Source organism: Pogona vitticeps, chromosome 3 (assembly GCF_051106095.1).
Source record: "Pogona vitticeps strain Pit_001003342236 chromosome 3, PviZW2.1, whole genome shotgun sequence".
Lineage (NCBI taxonomy): Eukaryota > Metazoa > Chordata > Lepidosauria > Squamata > Agamidae > Pogona > Pogona vitticeps.
Window position 1 is genome coordinate 263951664 of NC_135785.1, and position 12534 is coordinate 263964197.

Below are 12534 nucleotides of genomic sequence, written 5' to 3' on the forward strand. Positions count from 1 at the left end.
ATTTCAGAAATGGGTTCAAATGTTTTTAAACTGGCAGGTGATTCCCTCCCCTTCCCCCCCCCCTTCTGGAACAGGATTCGTTAGCAATTGCATTAATTTTTGTGTGCCCTAAGATGACCCTGAACTTGCATTCCCAGCTTGGGCAAGGGAGATCTGGGTGGGGAGATCATTTACCACACTGGACGTGGAAACATTTCCTGATTGAAAGTGAGGATTGACTGGGAAAGCTCAGATGATTTTGACCCGGAGTTGTGTCCAAACCGAAAAATATGTAGCTGGAATGCAAAAAAAAGGGGGTTTGCTGAGCTGGCAAAAATGTGTGGGAACCAGCTCCCAAATCAATGGAGAGACCAGAACAGCTCTCCTTTGACAAAAGCATAGACAATGTGGTGCTTTTAAGCTTAGGATAAAGGATGGAGAACGTCGCAGAGGTGTGTGTAAAATAGCTCAGGTAGATACACAAGCTTTTTTATTCCTCCCTTTCTCCTAATAAGGGAACCCACTAGAGGCCTTCCAGCACAACTGAGGTGTGTGTGTGAGGGATTTGGCACAGATAAAGTGAGGGCTATTTAACAGTGCACCTGGTGAAATGGTGGAACTCACTGCCACAAGATGTAGTGACGGCTGCCAACTCCCAACTGTTCTAGAATGAGAGGCCCCTGTGGAGGTCGGGGGCCATCTGTGGCTATCAGTAGGGGTGGTCGGGCATTGCCTGTGGGACCAGAAGCGAATCCCGGCCCTTGTTCTGGGAGTTATGGCTAACTCCTTGCCCTGGGAAGCCAGGGAGGGGACTGGAGAAAACTGTATGAGCCATGCGGGGGGAATGCACAGAAGCCCCCAGTCCAGAATCAGTGGCCCAGCCATAAAGCCTGAAGGAAGCCATTTCTCTCGAACGGCATCCCAAGAATATTCTTCACCTGCTGTGCTTAGTTTCAGGCTGAAACGAGGAAACTCCATCAGCAACGTGTCGGTGGATCGATACTCCTGCCTCCCCTTGTGCGCCGCCACCTGCCCCCCGTCCCAAGTGAGCGACGTCCAGGTACGCCATCCAGTGTTGGCTGCCTTGAGCCCATTCATGTTTTTGCATTCATATTTTGGAGGTGCCCCCAGGACAGAAGGGTGGAATACCCCCCAGTTTCTGATTTTTGGATTTGGAAGCAAAGCGAAGCGCGCTGCTTATATACCGCCCTGTAGCACTTAAAACACTATGGATGGTTTACAATTGAATGATGCAGGCTACGATTGTTCCCCTCTCCGCCCAGCAAGCTGGGTACCCAGTTTACCGACCTCAGAAGGATGGAAGGCTGAGTGAACCTCAAGCCGGCTACCTGGGATTGAGCCCTAGGTCGTGAGCAGAGTTTTGGCTGCAATACTCCAGTTTAACCACTGGACCACAAGGCCCCTTACAACATTTGAAATATTTTAGCACCTAATAGATGAACGTGGGGTGTTCACTGCCATTTAATCTGGAGGGAAAGAGAATCAGGCAGGGAGGTGAGCTCTGGAAGACCGATGAAGCCCATAAAAGCCTCTCCTCCATGGCCGGATGATCATGGCATCTTTTTCCTTGATGCAACCAACATTGTGCACTCTCTCTCTCTCTTTCTCTCTCTGTTCCCATGGCCAGGAAGCCCACGCCTCGGAGGTGAACGCCATTAGGTTCAGTCCAAACATGAGCCTCCTGGCCACGGGTGGAACGGACAGGCTGATCCGACTCTGGAACGTGGTGGGAGGTAAGCTGTCTGCCAAAGGCCCAGCTCACCCTCTCTCCTACAGAGAGCTGGGGGAGAGTCCAGTTTTGGGGATGGTATCTCCCTCCTAGCGTCCACTCGCAACCCGCACAGCCAGGCAGGCTGGGAGATTCTGAGCCTTGCTGAGCGGAAAGTAACTTCTCCTTAACTCTGCCCCCAACTGACTAAGGAAGAATCAAGTTAGAAGCAGTAAAAGCACTTGTTTGGGGTAGAGAGTTTAAGATTTTCTGCACTCTCTTAAAATCAGAATTAAATGGGGGGAATACAATCAAAGCCATAAACACATGAGTCATTCCAGTTATTAGATACCCAGATGGAATAATAGATTGGACCCAAAATGAATTAGGACAATCGGATCGAAAACCACAGCAACTAATGAAAATGCATCACACAGTATATCTAAAAAGTGATGTGGACAGATTATATTTACTAACAAAAAATCGTAGAGTGTGGATTACTGCAAATAGTAGAGGAAGAAAAAAGAGGCCTAAATGATTAGATCAGTACAAGCAGAGAAAAATTTCTTGAAAGCAGTGAAAATGGAGAAAAGTCTGGAGGCAGGCGGTGCATCACAGACTCTCCCATTTTGAAGAAGAGACCCTTGTCCAGCAGGCCGAGGCCAAGAGGCCATCCCGAAACCAGCCAAATCAGGGAGCTGGACGGGGGACAGTATTGTGTTTGCCTTCAGTGTGGAAGGGATTGTGTCACTCTCGAATTGGCCTCCTCAGCCACACCAGACGCTGTTCCCAGTCCTCCATTCAGCGCGCGTGACCCTCGTCTCTGGAGACGGAAGGAGGACTCTGGAAAGGGTCACCGTCAGTCAGAACTGACTTGACGGCACACCATTCTTATTAAAGCAACACTAGAAATGTTCCAGATCGAAGGGTAGATACGAATTTCTAAAACAAGTGGTTAAATCTGATTCTGCGCAAGGCAAGCTGCTTAATTCGGGGGGGGGGGGGGGGCAACCAGGCCATAATATGCGTGTAAAATGTGATAGACGTAGAGAGGGAGCGATTTGTCATGCCGTCTGATGGATTGGCCTCCGTGACTTGCTCCCATATGGAGCAGCTTCTTGGAGGTTATTAAAAATGAGCGCCCAGCGCAATCGAAATCGACTCGTCAATTGCACTGGAGATTAGCAGACCCTCTTTAAGCACTGCTTAGTGGCCATTGCCCATTTTTTAAGTGGGACTGGGCGTCTTTGCTGTCGCTTTGATCCTTCCTGGAGGAGGTGGCTGGCCGCCGCACCCTGACTGTCCTTTTCTGATGCTCCTCAGGTCGGCTGGAGAGCCTCGAGACCCTGGAAGGGGCCAACGGCAGCCTCACCAGCATTGACTTCGACCCTTCGGTGAGTGTGTAGCCAAACAGGACAAACCGCTGGCGACGTGCGTGAGCTGGATAAAGCACGGTGGCTCAGAGCAGGATGGATGTTGCATTCCGCGTGTGCAGGATCCTCCCCTTCACCCCAAGTGGCTCGGTGGGGATGACTCAGAGCTCCGCTTCAGGGGAGTAGCCGAGCCGGGAGTCGCAGAGTTGAGGTCTCCGGAGTTTCTGAGCCGCAGGGACGACCAGCTTGCCTGCCCTTCTCTCCTCGCAGGTTTCGTTCCTCCCACTCTGTGCAGAGCATAGAGAAATGGCTTCTTCCAGGAACAGGCCAATGCGTGCATGCTGTCGCTTCTGTGTTTCAGCTTAACAGGCTCTTCAGTAAGCAGTTAGGAGCCAGTAACCTTACAAAACACCTGTTCCTAATGGGTTGATCTGAACCCATCCGGAGTGATCTCTACCCACACACAAAAAAAATAGAAGCCCCTAACAGGGCCCAGAAAGGGGCAGTTAGCAACGCTTTAGGGGCTGGGCCGATCGGCTCCAGCAAATAGGTTGTCTGGCCTCCATTTTTAAGTGGAAATGCAGCAGACGGTGGGGTAAATGCCCGTGTAGTCGCCCTTTCAGTCTCTTCCAAGCCCCACACCCCGGTGCTAGACTTGCAAATGAAGGCTTGAGATGGACCATCCCATCCATGACTCATTATGAAACAAAAGCAAGCTAATTTGCAGCATGAAGAATGAGGCCAATGCAAGCTAAGATACACAGACATCTTTTGCCTCTTAAGGGAGTTCTGCTGCCAACGGTGTTGTCTCAGGCAGGGCAGAGGAAAGCTCATAAACACGGCCCCCTGGTCTCTCCGTTTTTGTCTCCCGCCAGGGCTGTCACGTCTTGGCTGCTACCCACAACAACGCTGTGCAGCTCTGGAAGATTGGAGAGTGTCGGTTCAAGGTGAGTTCATCCAAGACCTTTGCTTTGTGGGGGGACAGGAGTGGCAGAAGAGGGCGAGGGTGGGAAGAGGCTGGCGGGATGTATTCTCCAGGGCCCCAGGCATAGGATGCTCCCTCACAGGCGCCGGCCGCAGCTTTGCAGATGATGTGGTGCCTGCCTTGAATCCCAGCGGCAGCTGAGCAGGATGGGGAGGGGCCCGTAACCTTCGGATCATTGCAAGGTCCCGGGTGGTCTCGCTTGGAACCGAAGGGCGGAATCAACTCCTTCCTGCCTGCCTGCCTGCCTGCCTGCCTGCCTGCCTGCCTGCCTGCCTGCCTGCCTTCCTTCCTTCCTTCCTTCCTTCCTTCCTTCCTTCCTTCCTTCCTTCCTTCCTTCCTTCCTTCCTTCCTTCCTTCCTTCCTTCCTTCCTTCCTTCCTTCCTTCCTTCCTTCCTTCCTTCCTTCCTTCCTTCCTGCGCTCTGGTTCTTCCCCCCTGCCTCCTCCATTGTTCTTGGTCTCTTGACGGGTGACCCAGGAAGATGAAGAAGCAGGGCTGTTCTCTGAACATCTTGGATTTTCTAGGAAATCCTCACCGGACACACAGACAAAGTGACGGCCGCCCGCTTCAGGACCACCCGGCACCAGGTTGTGACGGGCAGCCGAGACAGGACAGTGAAAGAGTGGGACCTGGGCAAAGGGACATGTAAGTGCCCGAGAGAGAGGGGAGAGAGAGGGGGGCTGCACTGGGAGGATGGCCCTCGCATGGCCATCAGTGCCAGGCTATGGCCAAGCCCTTCTTGGGGGGGGCACCACCACTTCCCCATGCCCTGCCCATTGTTCCTAACCCGTCCTGTCTCCGCCGGCCTCTCAGGTACCAGAACCATCCACGTCTTCTCCTACTGCAATGACGTCGTGTGTGGTGACACCATCATTATCAGCGGACATCATGACCAGACCATCCGTTTCTGGGACAGCAGGTGAGCCCACCTGCGAATGGACGTGGGCGTGGGAATGCCGGGGTCACAAACCAGTGACTCAGTCCCAGTGGCCGGGACCTGGTAGGTGGGGAAAGGCCCAGCCCTTGTTTCTGTTCTCCAGGAGCTGATTCCCAAAAGTCAGGGGAACGGTTGAAGAGCCTGTGCTTATTATGTACCATCAAGTTGCCTCCGATCCCGCGAATGAGCCGTCTCCAAAATGCCATGTGCTCCACTTGTCCTGCTCCGTTGTTCTAAACTGAAGCCTATGGTTTCTTCTAAGGAGTCGGTCCATCTCGTATTTTGTCTTCCTCTTTTCCTGCTACCTCCCACCTTTCCCAGCATGATAATCTTTTCCAGAGAATCCTGCCTTCTCAGGAGGTGCCAAAGATAGGGCAGCCTCAGTCTCAACCTTTCTGCCTCCAGAGAAAGATCAGGTGTGATTTGATCTAGGAATCCACTTGTTTGTCGTTCTGGCAAAATTGCTCCGTACAAGACCAGGGCAAGTGGTAACCTCGGTAGTCCTTCTCTCGTTGCCTCCAGGCCTGCCTGGACCCACCGTTACCCCTGAGTTTTTGTACCAAAAGCAAAGGGTGCTGCTTATAGACCGCCCCATAGCACTTCAATCACTCTCTCCATGCGGTTTATAATCTAATTATCCAGGCTACACGTGGCCCCGCTCCCGGTGAGCTGGGTAATCATTTGACCAGCTGAGCGAACCTTGAACCGACGACCAGAGCCTTATCAAACTCAGGTTGTGAACAGAGTCTTGACTGCAGGACTGCAGTTTATCTGCCATTTCACCCCTGTGCCCCGAGGCTCTCTACCTTGTTGATTTGCCTCCTCACTCACTCTTCCATTCCCCTTCTCCAAACACCACAAGCGTAAGCAGCACCTCCAGGGCAGGGGGGGGGGGGAGAAGAGCTTCCCTTCCCTCCCCTCCCTCCCTCCTTCGCCTCTGGAGGGCCAGCGCATGGAGGTGAAGGATCAGCCTTCTCTCCTTCCCAAGGGCAGCTACGCTTCCTGTGCTTCCCCGGGTCTGTTGAGAGCTGGTGTTCTTTCCAGGGGACTCTCCGAAATGTGAGTGCGGAGCGTCCCACCTCCCCCTGACTCCCCCCCCCCGGTCTTCTCCTTTGCACCGGATCCTTGTTCCGTGAATTTGCAACCTCAGGATGCCAACAGAGGCTCCGGTAGTCCCTGAAATTTAGGTGCAATCCAGGGCCCCCGTTTGCAGCCAAGAAGGCTTGTTTATTTATTTGTGACCCAACCCTAGATCCACGGAGCTCAGCGCAGAGCTGTTGAGACGTGGCCTTAAGTGGCTTGTGGCTGATCGCCACCCTCTGAATGAACCACCCCAAAGGCCTTGTCCTCACCAGGCAGGCTCAGGTCTTGCAAACTCAAGGCTGTGGTTTCCTAGATGGAGTCAATCCATCCCATGTTTAGGTCTTCCCTCTGTTCCTGCTGCCATCCGCTTTTCCCAGCTGGGGCCTTGGGGATGGCAGGAGACCAAGGCAGATCTGCTGGGTGGTCCTTAAGTCGCTTCCAGCGGATATACACATTTCTGAGTCCCCTGGAAAGAATGCCTGGGACCTTGGCGAAAACTAATGTCTTGCCCCTCGGCTTCCGGCCTGCGGGACCGTTTCCCTCTCCACACCTTGCTTGTCACTCGTGAAACAAGAGCGTGGATTCATTCCCTTTGAACTGGTCCAGAACTTGGGAAAGTTTTTTTTAAAGTCTCTTTGTGCCCTGGCTGACTTGGCGATTTTATAGTTGAAAATCCTGACCTTTTTCCATGATCCGATCCAGTCTCATGGAGTTCCGCTGGCCCGCGTGCGGTCGGAGCAAACCATTCCGGAATCCCAAGAAGTGACAGAGGGAAGGAAACAGGCCCCTCGTGTCCGTCCACTTTGACTTAGGCAGCCAGCCCAGTTGTGATGTGCAAATTGTGTTAGTGGCATGCCGTTAAAGTACAGTTCTGGGTTTTTTCCAAAACGCTCCTCAGCATTCAATGAAATGCCGAGCTTCCTCCGGTCCCCGCGTGAGATGGCGCTTGTCGTGGCCCACGAGGGGAACCCGTCTCTTCCTGTCTCCCATTGTCTCCAGGGAGCCCCGGTGCACCCAGGTGATCCCCGTGGAAGGCACGGTGACCTCCCTGAGCCTCAGCCTCGACCAGATGCACCTTCTGAGCTGCTCTCGCGACAACGCCCTCAAGGTCGTTGACCTCCGCATGCACAACGTCCGGCAGGTGTTCAGGTGAAGGGGCCGGGAACTCTGCAAGGCTCGGGTGGGGTCGGGTGGGGTCGGGTGGGTGGCCTGCAGACGGTATCCAGATCTGGACCTGATCCTGCAAGGATCAACCCACATGGGTTTCAGCCTGCTCCAACCTTAGGCAAGGGGCTCCTAGTCCCGCCTCCGTTGCCCCTGGAAAACAGGGAACGCTCTCGGAGGCTGTTTCAAGGTGCAAAGGGCCAAGGCTCGATGACCCACACCAGGGACGTCGCCTCCAGGTGTCTGCCCAGCATCGTGGCAGGTTGAGGGCCTCCGTCTCTTTCCAAAGCGGGCCATCTTCCGAGGCAAACCTCCCCCTCCCCCAATTTAAAGGAACGGACGCGATGTATAGTCATAACAAGGAGTCACACTGGACATCAAAACCGAAAGATTCAGATCTCAAATTCCAACCCAGAGAAAGGTTGGTGGCCTTTGCTCATTGGATGCTCAGTAGGATACAGGGGTCTAAATAAAGCCAAAGCAACGATAAAGCGTGCTGCTTCTGTACCTCTCCCATTGTGCTCAAGGCACTCTCTGGGTGCTGTGCAATTTAATTCTGCAGGCTACACCTTGCCTCCTTCCCACCACCCCTCGAACTGGGTGCTCAGTTGACTGACCTTGGAAGGATGGAAGGCTGAGTGAACCACAAAGCAGCCGCCTGGGATTGAACTCGGGTTATGAGCGGAGCTTTGGATGCAGTACTGCAGTTCAACCACTATGCCACGATTTAAAGAGATGGGCATGAGGATAATACACTCTCTCTCTCTCTCTCTCTCTCTCTCTCTCTCTCTCTCTCTCTCTCTCTCTTAGATCGGGTGACAGTCCAACCACAGACTAATTCCAGATTTGTTGTGGGTTGGGAAGAATCAGCTCATGCCATAGCACCGACCAAGTCACTCTGTTGGAATATAACTCCCAGATCAACTGTTGCCGCTGCCCCTAGCGTGGTCAGTGGCCATGTAGATTAGAGAATTCTGGGAGTTGTAGTTAAACAAAGTTTTTTTAAAAAAAAATCAGCTGTGACGTGAAGTCAGAAAATGAGCTTCCTCAGCTCACTGCTCCGTTCTTTCTTTTGTAGGGCTGACGGATTTAAGTGCGGGTCTGACTACACCAAGGCAGTATTCAGGTGAGTTTCTACTAAGACAAAACAAGGGATAAAGGCCTCTAACCTGGAGCGGAGTGTGAGAAATTAGGGTTTTTTAAAAAAAAGTCTTAATGATGCCACTGATTAAAATTCAAGTAGAAACCTACAGAGCAGACTGGCTTCAAGTCTCCCCTCCATAGACCATCCCTTATTGGTTAGTGTACCTTCGCTGGCACTTACGGTCTCAATACATTCATTCAAAGTTTCTGGTAGTGAGAAAAATAAAAAAAAATGTCTCAGTTGGCTTACAATTTTTCATAAATAAAAACAAACATCGTATTTTGTAAAAAAAAATATTAACTTGTGACATAACCAGCTTAACTGGCCAACTAGCTTCATGTTTATCTGTGAAGATTCTCAGTTGTCCAGGTGAGGTTATCTGGAAGTTGAGTCGTGGGGCCTGGACGTGTGTGCATGTGACTGAAGAAGTGGCTTGGATGAGTCGCGAAAAGATTCAGCCTAAGAAGAAAGAAGGCCAGTTGCCAGGACTCAACGGCCATATAGCTTCATGTTGACTGGCATGTGGACAGAACACTTCTGGATTAACTGTTTTCAGACTCCATAATACTAACTCGGACTGGGAAAAAGACTCTGATACAGAGAGGGAATGATGGGCTCCTACTGAGTTCACCGAGAGCTACCCTGGTCCAGAAAAGTCCCTCCCAGCTAAAAACTCTCAAAGGCATTATCAGTTGCTTATCCAGGGTTTGAAAATATTAAAAACATTAAAAGAAAAATCCTAGACATCTATATTTCCATGGTGTCATTACCAGAACTGGCCACTAGAGGGATCCAGAGACCATGCTTTGTGTAGGGTGTTAATTTTAAAAATAAGGCTCAATATAATCTGCATTTTGCAGCATCGGCGGGTGAGGGGAGGTGTCTAAAGGTCTTCTTTATCCTCTTTCTGGTGGATCTCCACCGCCCTCTTCTTCTTCCAGCCCTGACAACAGTTATGCGTTAGTTGGATCGGCAGACGGCACCCTCTTCCTCTGGAGCATGGAGACAGGCAAGCTGGAGGCCACCTTGCCCGGCGTGCATCGGTAAGCACCTTCCCGGTGATTGTGATTGGCTGGAATCATGTTGCCGAGGTGTCTGGGTTGGGACCTGGCCTCTCCGGGTGACCTTGGTTGTAGGATATGTGAAAAAGCGCCCCCAACCCGACCCTTATTCCACCCACACAGACACGAATATACTCTCGGACTGCGTTGAGCCTGACAGATTTTCAGTTCAGGCGCACAAAGCACAGCAGCACGCTTTTGTGTTGCACAGTGAACTATAATACCTTTCAGAGCGACGATGGACTTTCTGGTGTGGTTTCCAGAGGAATTTTGTAAAATGGGCTCACCGTGGCGTTTTTGTAATATTCTCTCCCACTCTTGTGTTTTTTTCTGGGGGTGTGTGTGTGAGAGAGGAGAGGTGCTGTGCTTGCCGCCCTCCTTTGGGCCCCTGCCGTGCAGGTTTAGGGGACCCATCTTCCCGCTCTGTTTCCTCTTCCCTTGCCTCCAGGTCTGCCGTAAATGCCGTGGCTTGGAGCCCCTCGGGAACCTGCGTTGGGAGCGTGGAGCGATGCCGGAAGGTGGTTCTTTGGAGGTAGCCCATGGACAGACTCGGGGCCTCCTTTCGCCCGCCAGCTCTCCTCATCTCCCTCCGGCTGGCCTGCTGGTGCCTCTCGCTGCTACGCTCTGGACTAGAACTCGCCTCAGACTCTGATCAACGGGGGGGATGGGGGGGATGGGGCACAAGGCTGAGCTTGTCCTGTACACAAGAGGAAGAAATGTCTGTCTCTTGGGTGCAACCCCTAGAAGAGAGAGAGAGAGAGAGTAATGGTCTACTCTGATGCAAGATGTTGCGGGAATGGAGCTCAGCCTCCAAGAGAAAAAGTCCCACTCTGCATGGGATCTCTCGAGCAAGACAGTGTCCCCAGGCTTTTACCTTCGAGAAATCTCTCCGGCGTCGCTGGGCATGCGGGACGATTGAGCAAGAGAATTAAGATGGAGCGACCTCTCTCTCCATGGTTAATAGCCTAGTAGAACCTCCATGGACTGCAGCACTATATCTCATTTGATGCCGTGGACAGCCAAGAAGGGAAGGCTTGTGGCCGGGGCATCTGGCTAGGCACAGAAGACGAGGCTGGAGGGATCTTTGATACGAGCCCCCCCCCGAGACGGGGGGGGATCAGATCCTAAAGGCCGTCCCAGAAGACCCTTGTCTTCCATAGGAGCCTGCCCCCCCCCATGGCCAACAGTTCCAGACCTAGTGGTTGCTTCTGAAGCTGCACCTCCTTATCTGCGACACCAAGGTGAACAGACTGGCTGGAGGGCTCAGTGGTTTCAGCCTCTGGCTACAGAGCCAGCGGTTGTTGGGAGCTTGATTCCCCCAAGGTGCTTCTCGGGAGAAGAGCCAGCCTGGGTAGCCCTGGGCAAGCTGCACAGTGACCCAAGAAGGGAAAGGGGAAAAATACGTCTGAGGATCGTATTTGCAAAGGCTTTCACGGCCGGGATCTAATGGTTGTTGTGGGTTTTTCGGGCTCTTTGGCCGTGTTCTGAAGGTTGTTCTTCCTAACGTTTCGCCAGTCTCTGTGGCCGGCATCTTCAGAGATGCTGGTCCCAGAGCACAGAGTGCTGTCCTCTGAAGATGCCCATGGCCACAGAGACTGGCGAAACATTAGGAAGAACAACCTTCAGAACACGGCCAAAGAGCCCGAGAAATCCACAACTTTTGAGCATCCTCTGTACTGAGAAACCCTGAGATGGGCTGCCATAAGTCAGGATTTGCTTGATGGCACCATAATTATTCCTAACCATTAGGTGAATGAAAAGTGAATCAGAGCTTGGAAAAATTACTTATATTTTTTTTTACTTCAGCTCCCAGAGCAGCATGGCCAGCTTTCCCATGCGCTGGGCTAGTGCTGGGAGGTTGGACGGAGCAAATGATGTTTGGGAGAGCAAGAGGGGATGGTGATGAAGACTGTAAGGTGGGATCAAACATCTCCCCAGCCTTCTTGTATTTTGAAGAGCATCCCACAGTCGAGGTTCATCTCCCTCTTGAGCCAGAGAGAGAGAGAGAGAGAGAAGAGAGAGAGAGAAAGAGAGATGGGATTTGGAAATGCTCTGCTCCGACCACTGATGACTGCTGTCACAGGGTTGTTGAGATACGGTGGTGGGTAGAGAAGGATCCTTAGCATGGGGATATAGTACCCCAAGCAGCTCTTCCAGGGATGAATGGATAAAAATGCAATAAATGGCCAGCTTGGCCTTTGGTTTGCAGACGAAGCACTTTTAAGGTGAGGAAGCTGTCAGTGGGAGTGAAAAGGGTGGCCGGGTCTTTCCTTGCGCATCAAATGAGAAAAAGCAAAAAAATAAATGAATTAATTGTTCCCTTTGTGAGACACGTGATGATTTTCCCTGTTGTCGTTCAGTCTCTGGGAGAACGTGTGCGTTTGTGGGCCTGAAATGTCTTCGTTTCTGTAAATGTGTGACATTTAAAACAGTGGCCAGTTCTTCCTTGTTGAGCAGAAAATTTAAAGAAATCCAGAGCGGCTTGCATCGTTCAGCATGACCCTGTCGCTTCACACACTATGAGAAAAGGTGCCCACGTGGAAGGTGTCCCTAATTCAAAGAGACAGGGAGCACCAGGAAGGGGTGGGTGGGCAGAGAATCTGAACTTGTGCCAACTGGAAGAGTCTAGGCTGTTCCCCCCTCCAAAAAAAAAACAATCTGTGTTTCCATGCTCGGTTGTGCAGCTGCTTTAAAGACTTCGGAGGACACCAGGAGTGCTGGTGGGAGCAGGCTGATGCGCTCAACATGCAACGCCTTGCTGGCTGACGGAGGCCGTGGCCTTCAGGCGTTCTCACAGCAGAAGCAAGAGGAGTCAAACTGACCTCTTTCTCTCTCTCTTGCTTGGGGAGAGAATTCTTTGACCAGAGATGAAGGTCAGGAGCAGCACTGGGCGACACAACCCTGGGGAGGAAAAGGAATTATGTGCATACCAGCATCCTGCTTCTGAAGGGCACCCAAGCCTGCCAAAGAAACACGGCGCATGAGAGATAGAAACTCAACAGGCAAAGCTTTTCTAGAACGTGGCCACTATGGGTGCACCCCCGTAGCGATAAAGGTTCCCCTTGACATTGAGTCCAGTT

At 52.0% G+C, this 12534-nt stretch overlaps 1 protein-coding gene across 2 annotated transcripts in view; it reads left to right on the forward strand.

The window, feature by feature from the left end:
• The window catches only part of ATG16L2 (autophagy related 16 like 2), a 30236-nt gene extending 18476 nt beyond the window's left edge, over window positions 1–11760 (forward strand). Inside the window, exons 9-18 of one of the 2 annotated variants that reach the window (XM_072993404.2) lie at window positions 931–1039; window positions 1628–1733; window positions 3032–3102; window positions 3957–4028; window positions 4590–4710; window positions 4879–4984; window positions 7085–7234; window positions 8328–8375; window positions 9335–9436; window positions 9903–11760. In XM_072993404.2, the coding sequence (XP_072849505.2) occupies window positions 931–1039; window positions 1628–1733; window positions 3032–3102; window positions 3957–4028; window positions 4590–4710; window positions 4879–4984; window positions 7085–7234; window positions 8328–8375; window positions 9335–9436; window positions 9903–9990 (973 nt within the window). In that variant the 3' untranslated portion in view covers window positions 9991–11760. The remainder of the gene's footprint in view (window positions 1–930; window positions 1040–1627; window positions 1734–3031; window positions 3103–3956; window positions 4029–4589; window positions 4711–4878; window positions 4985–7084; window positions 7235–8327; window positions 8376–9334; window positions 9437–9902) is intronic. The other variant, XM_072993405.2, reaches the window with a different exon arrangement.
• Window positions 11761–12534: the final 774 nt, after the last annotated feature.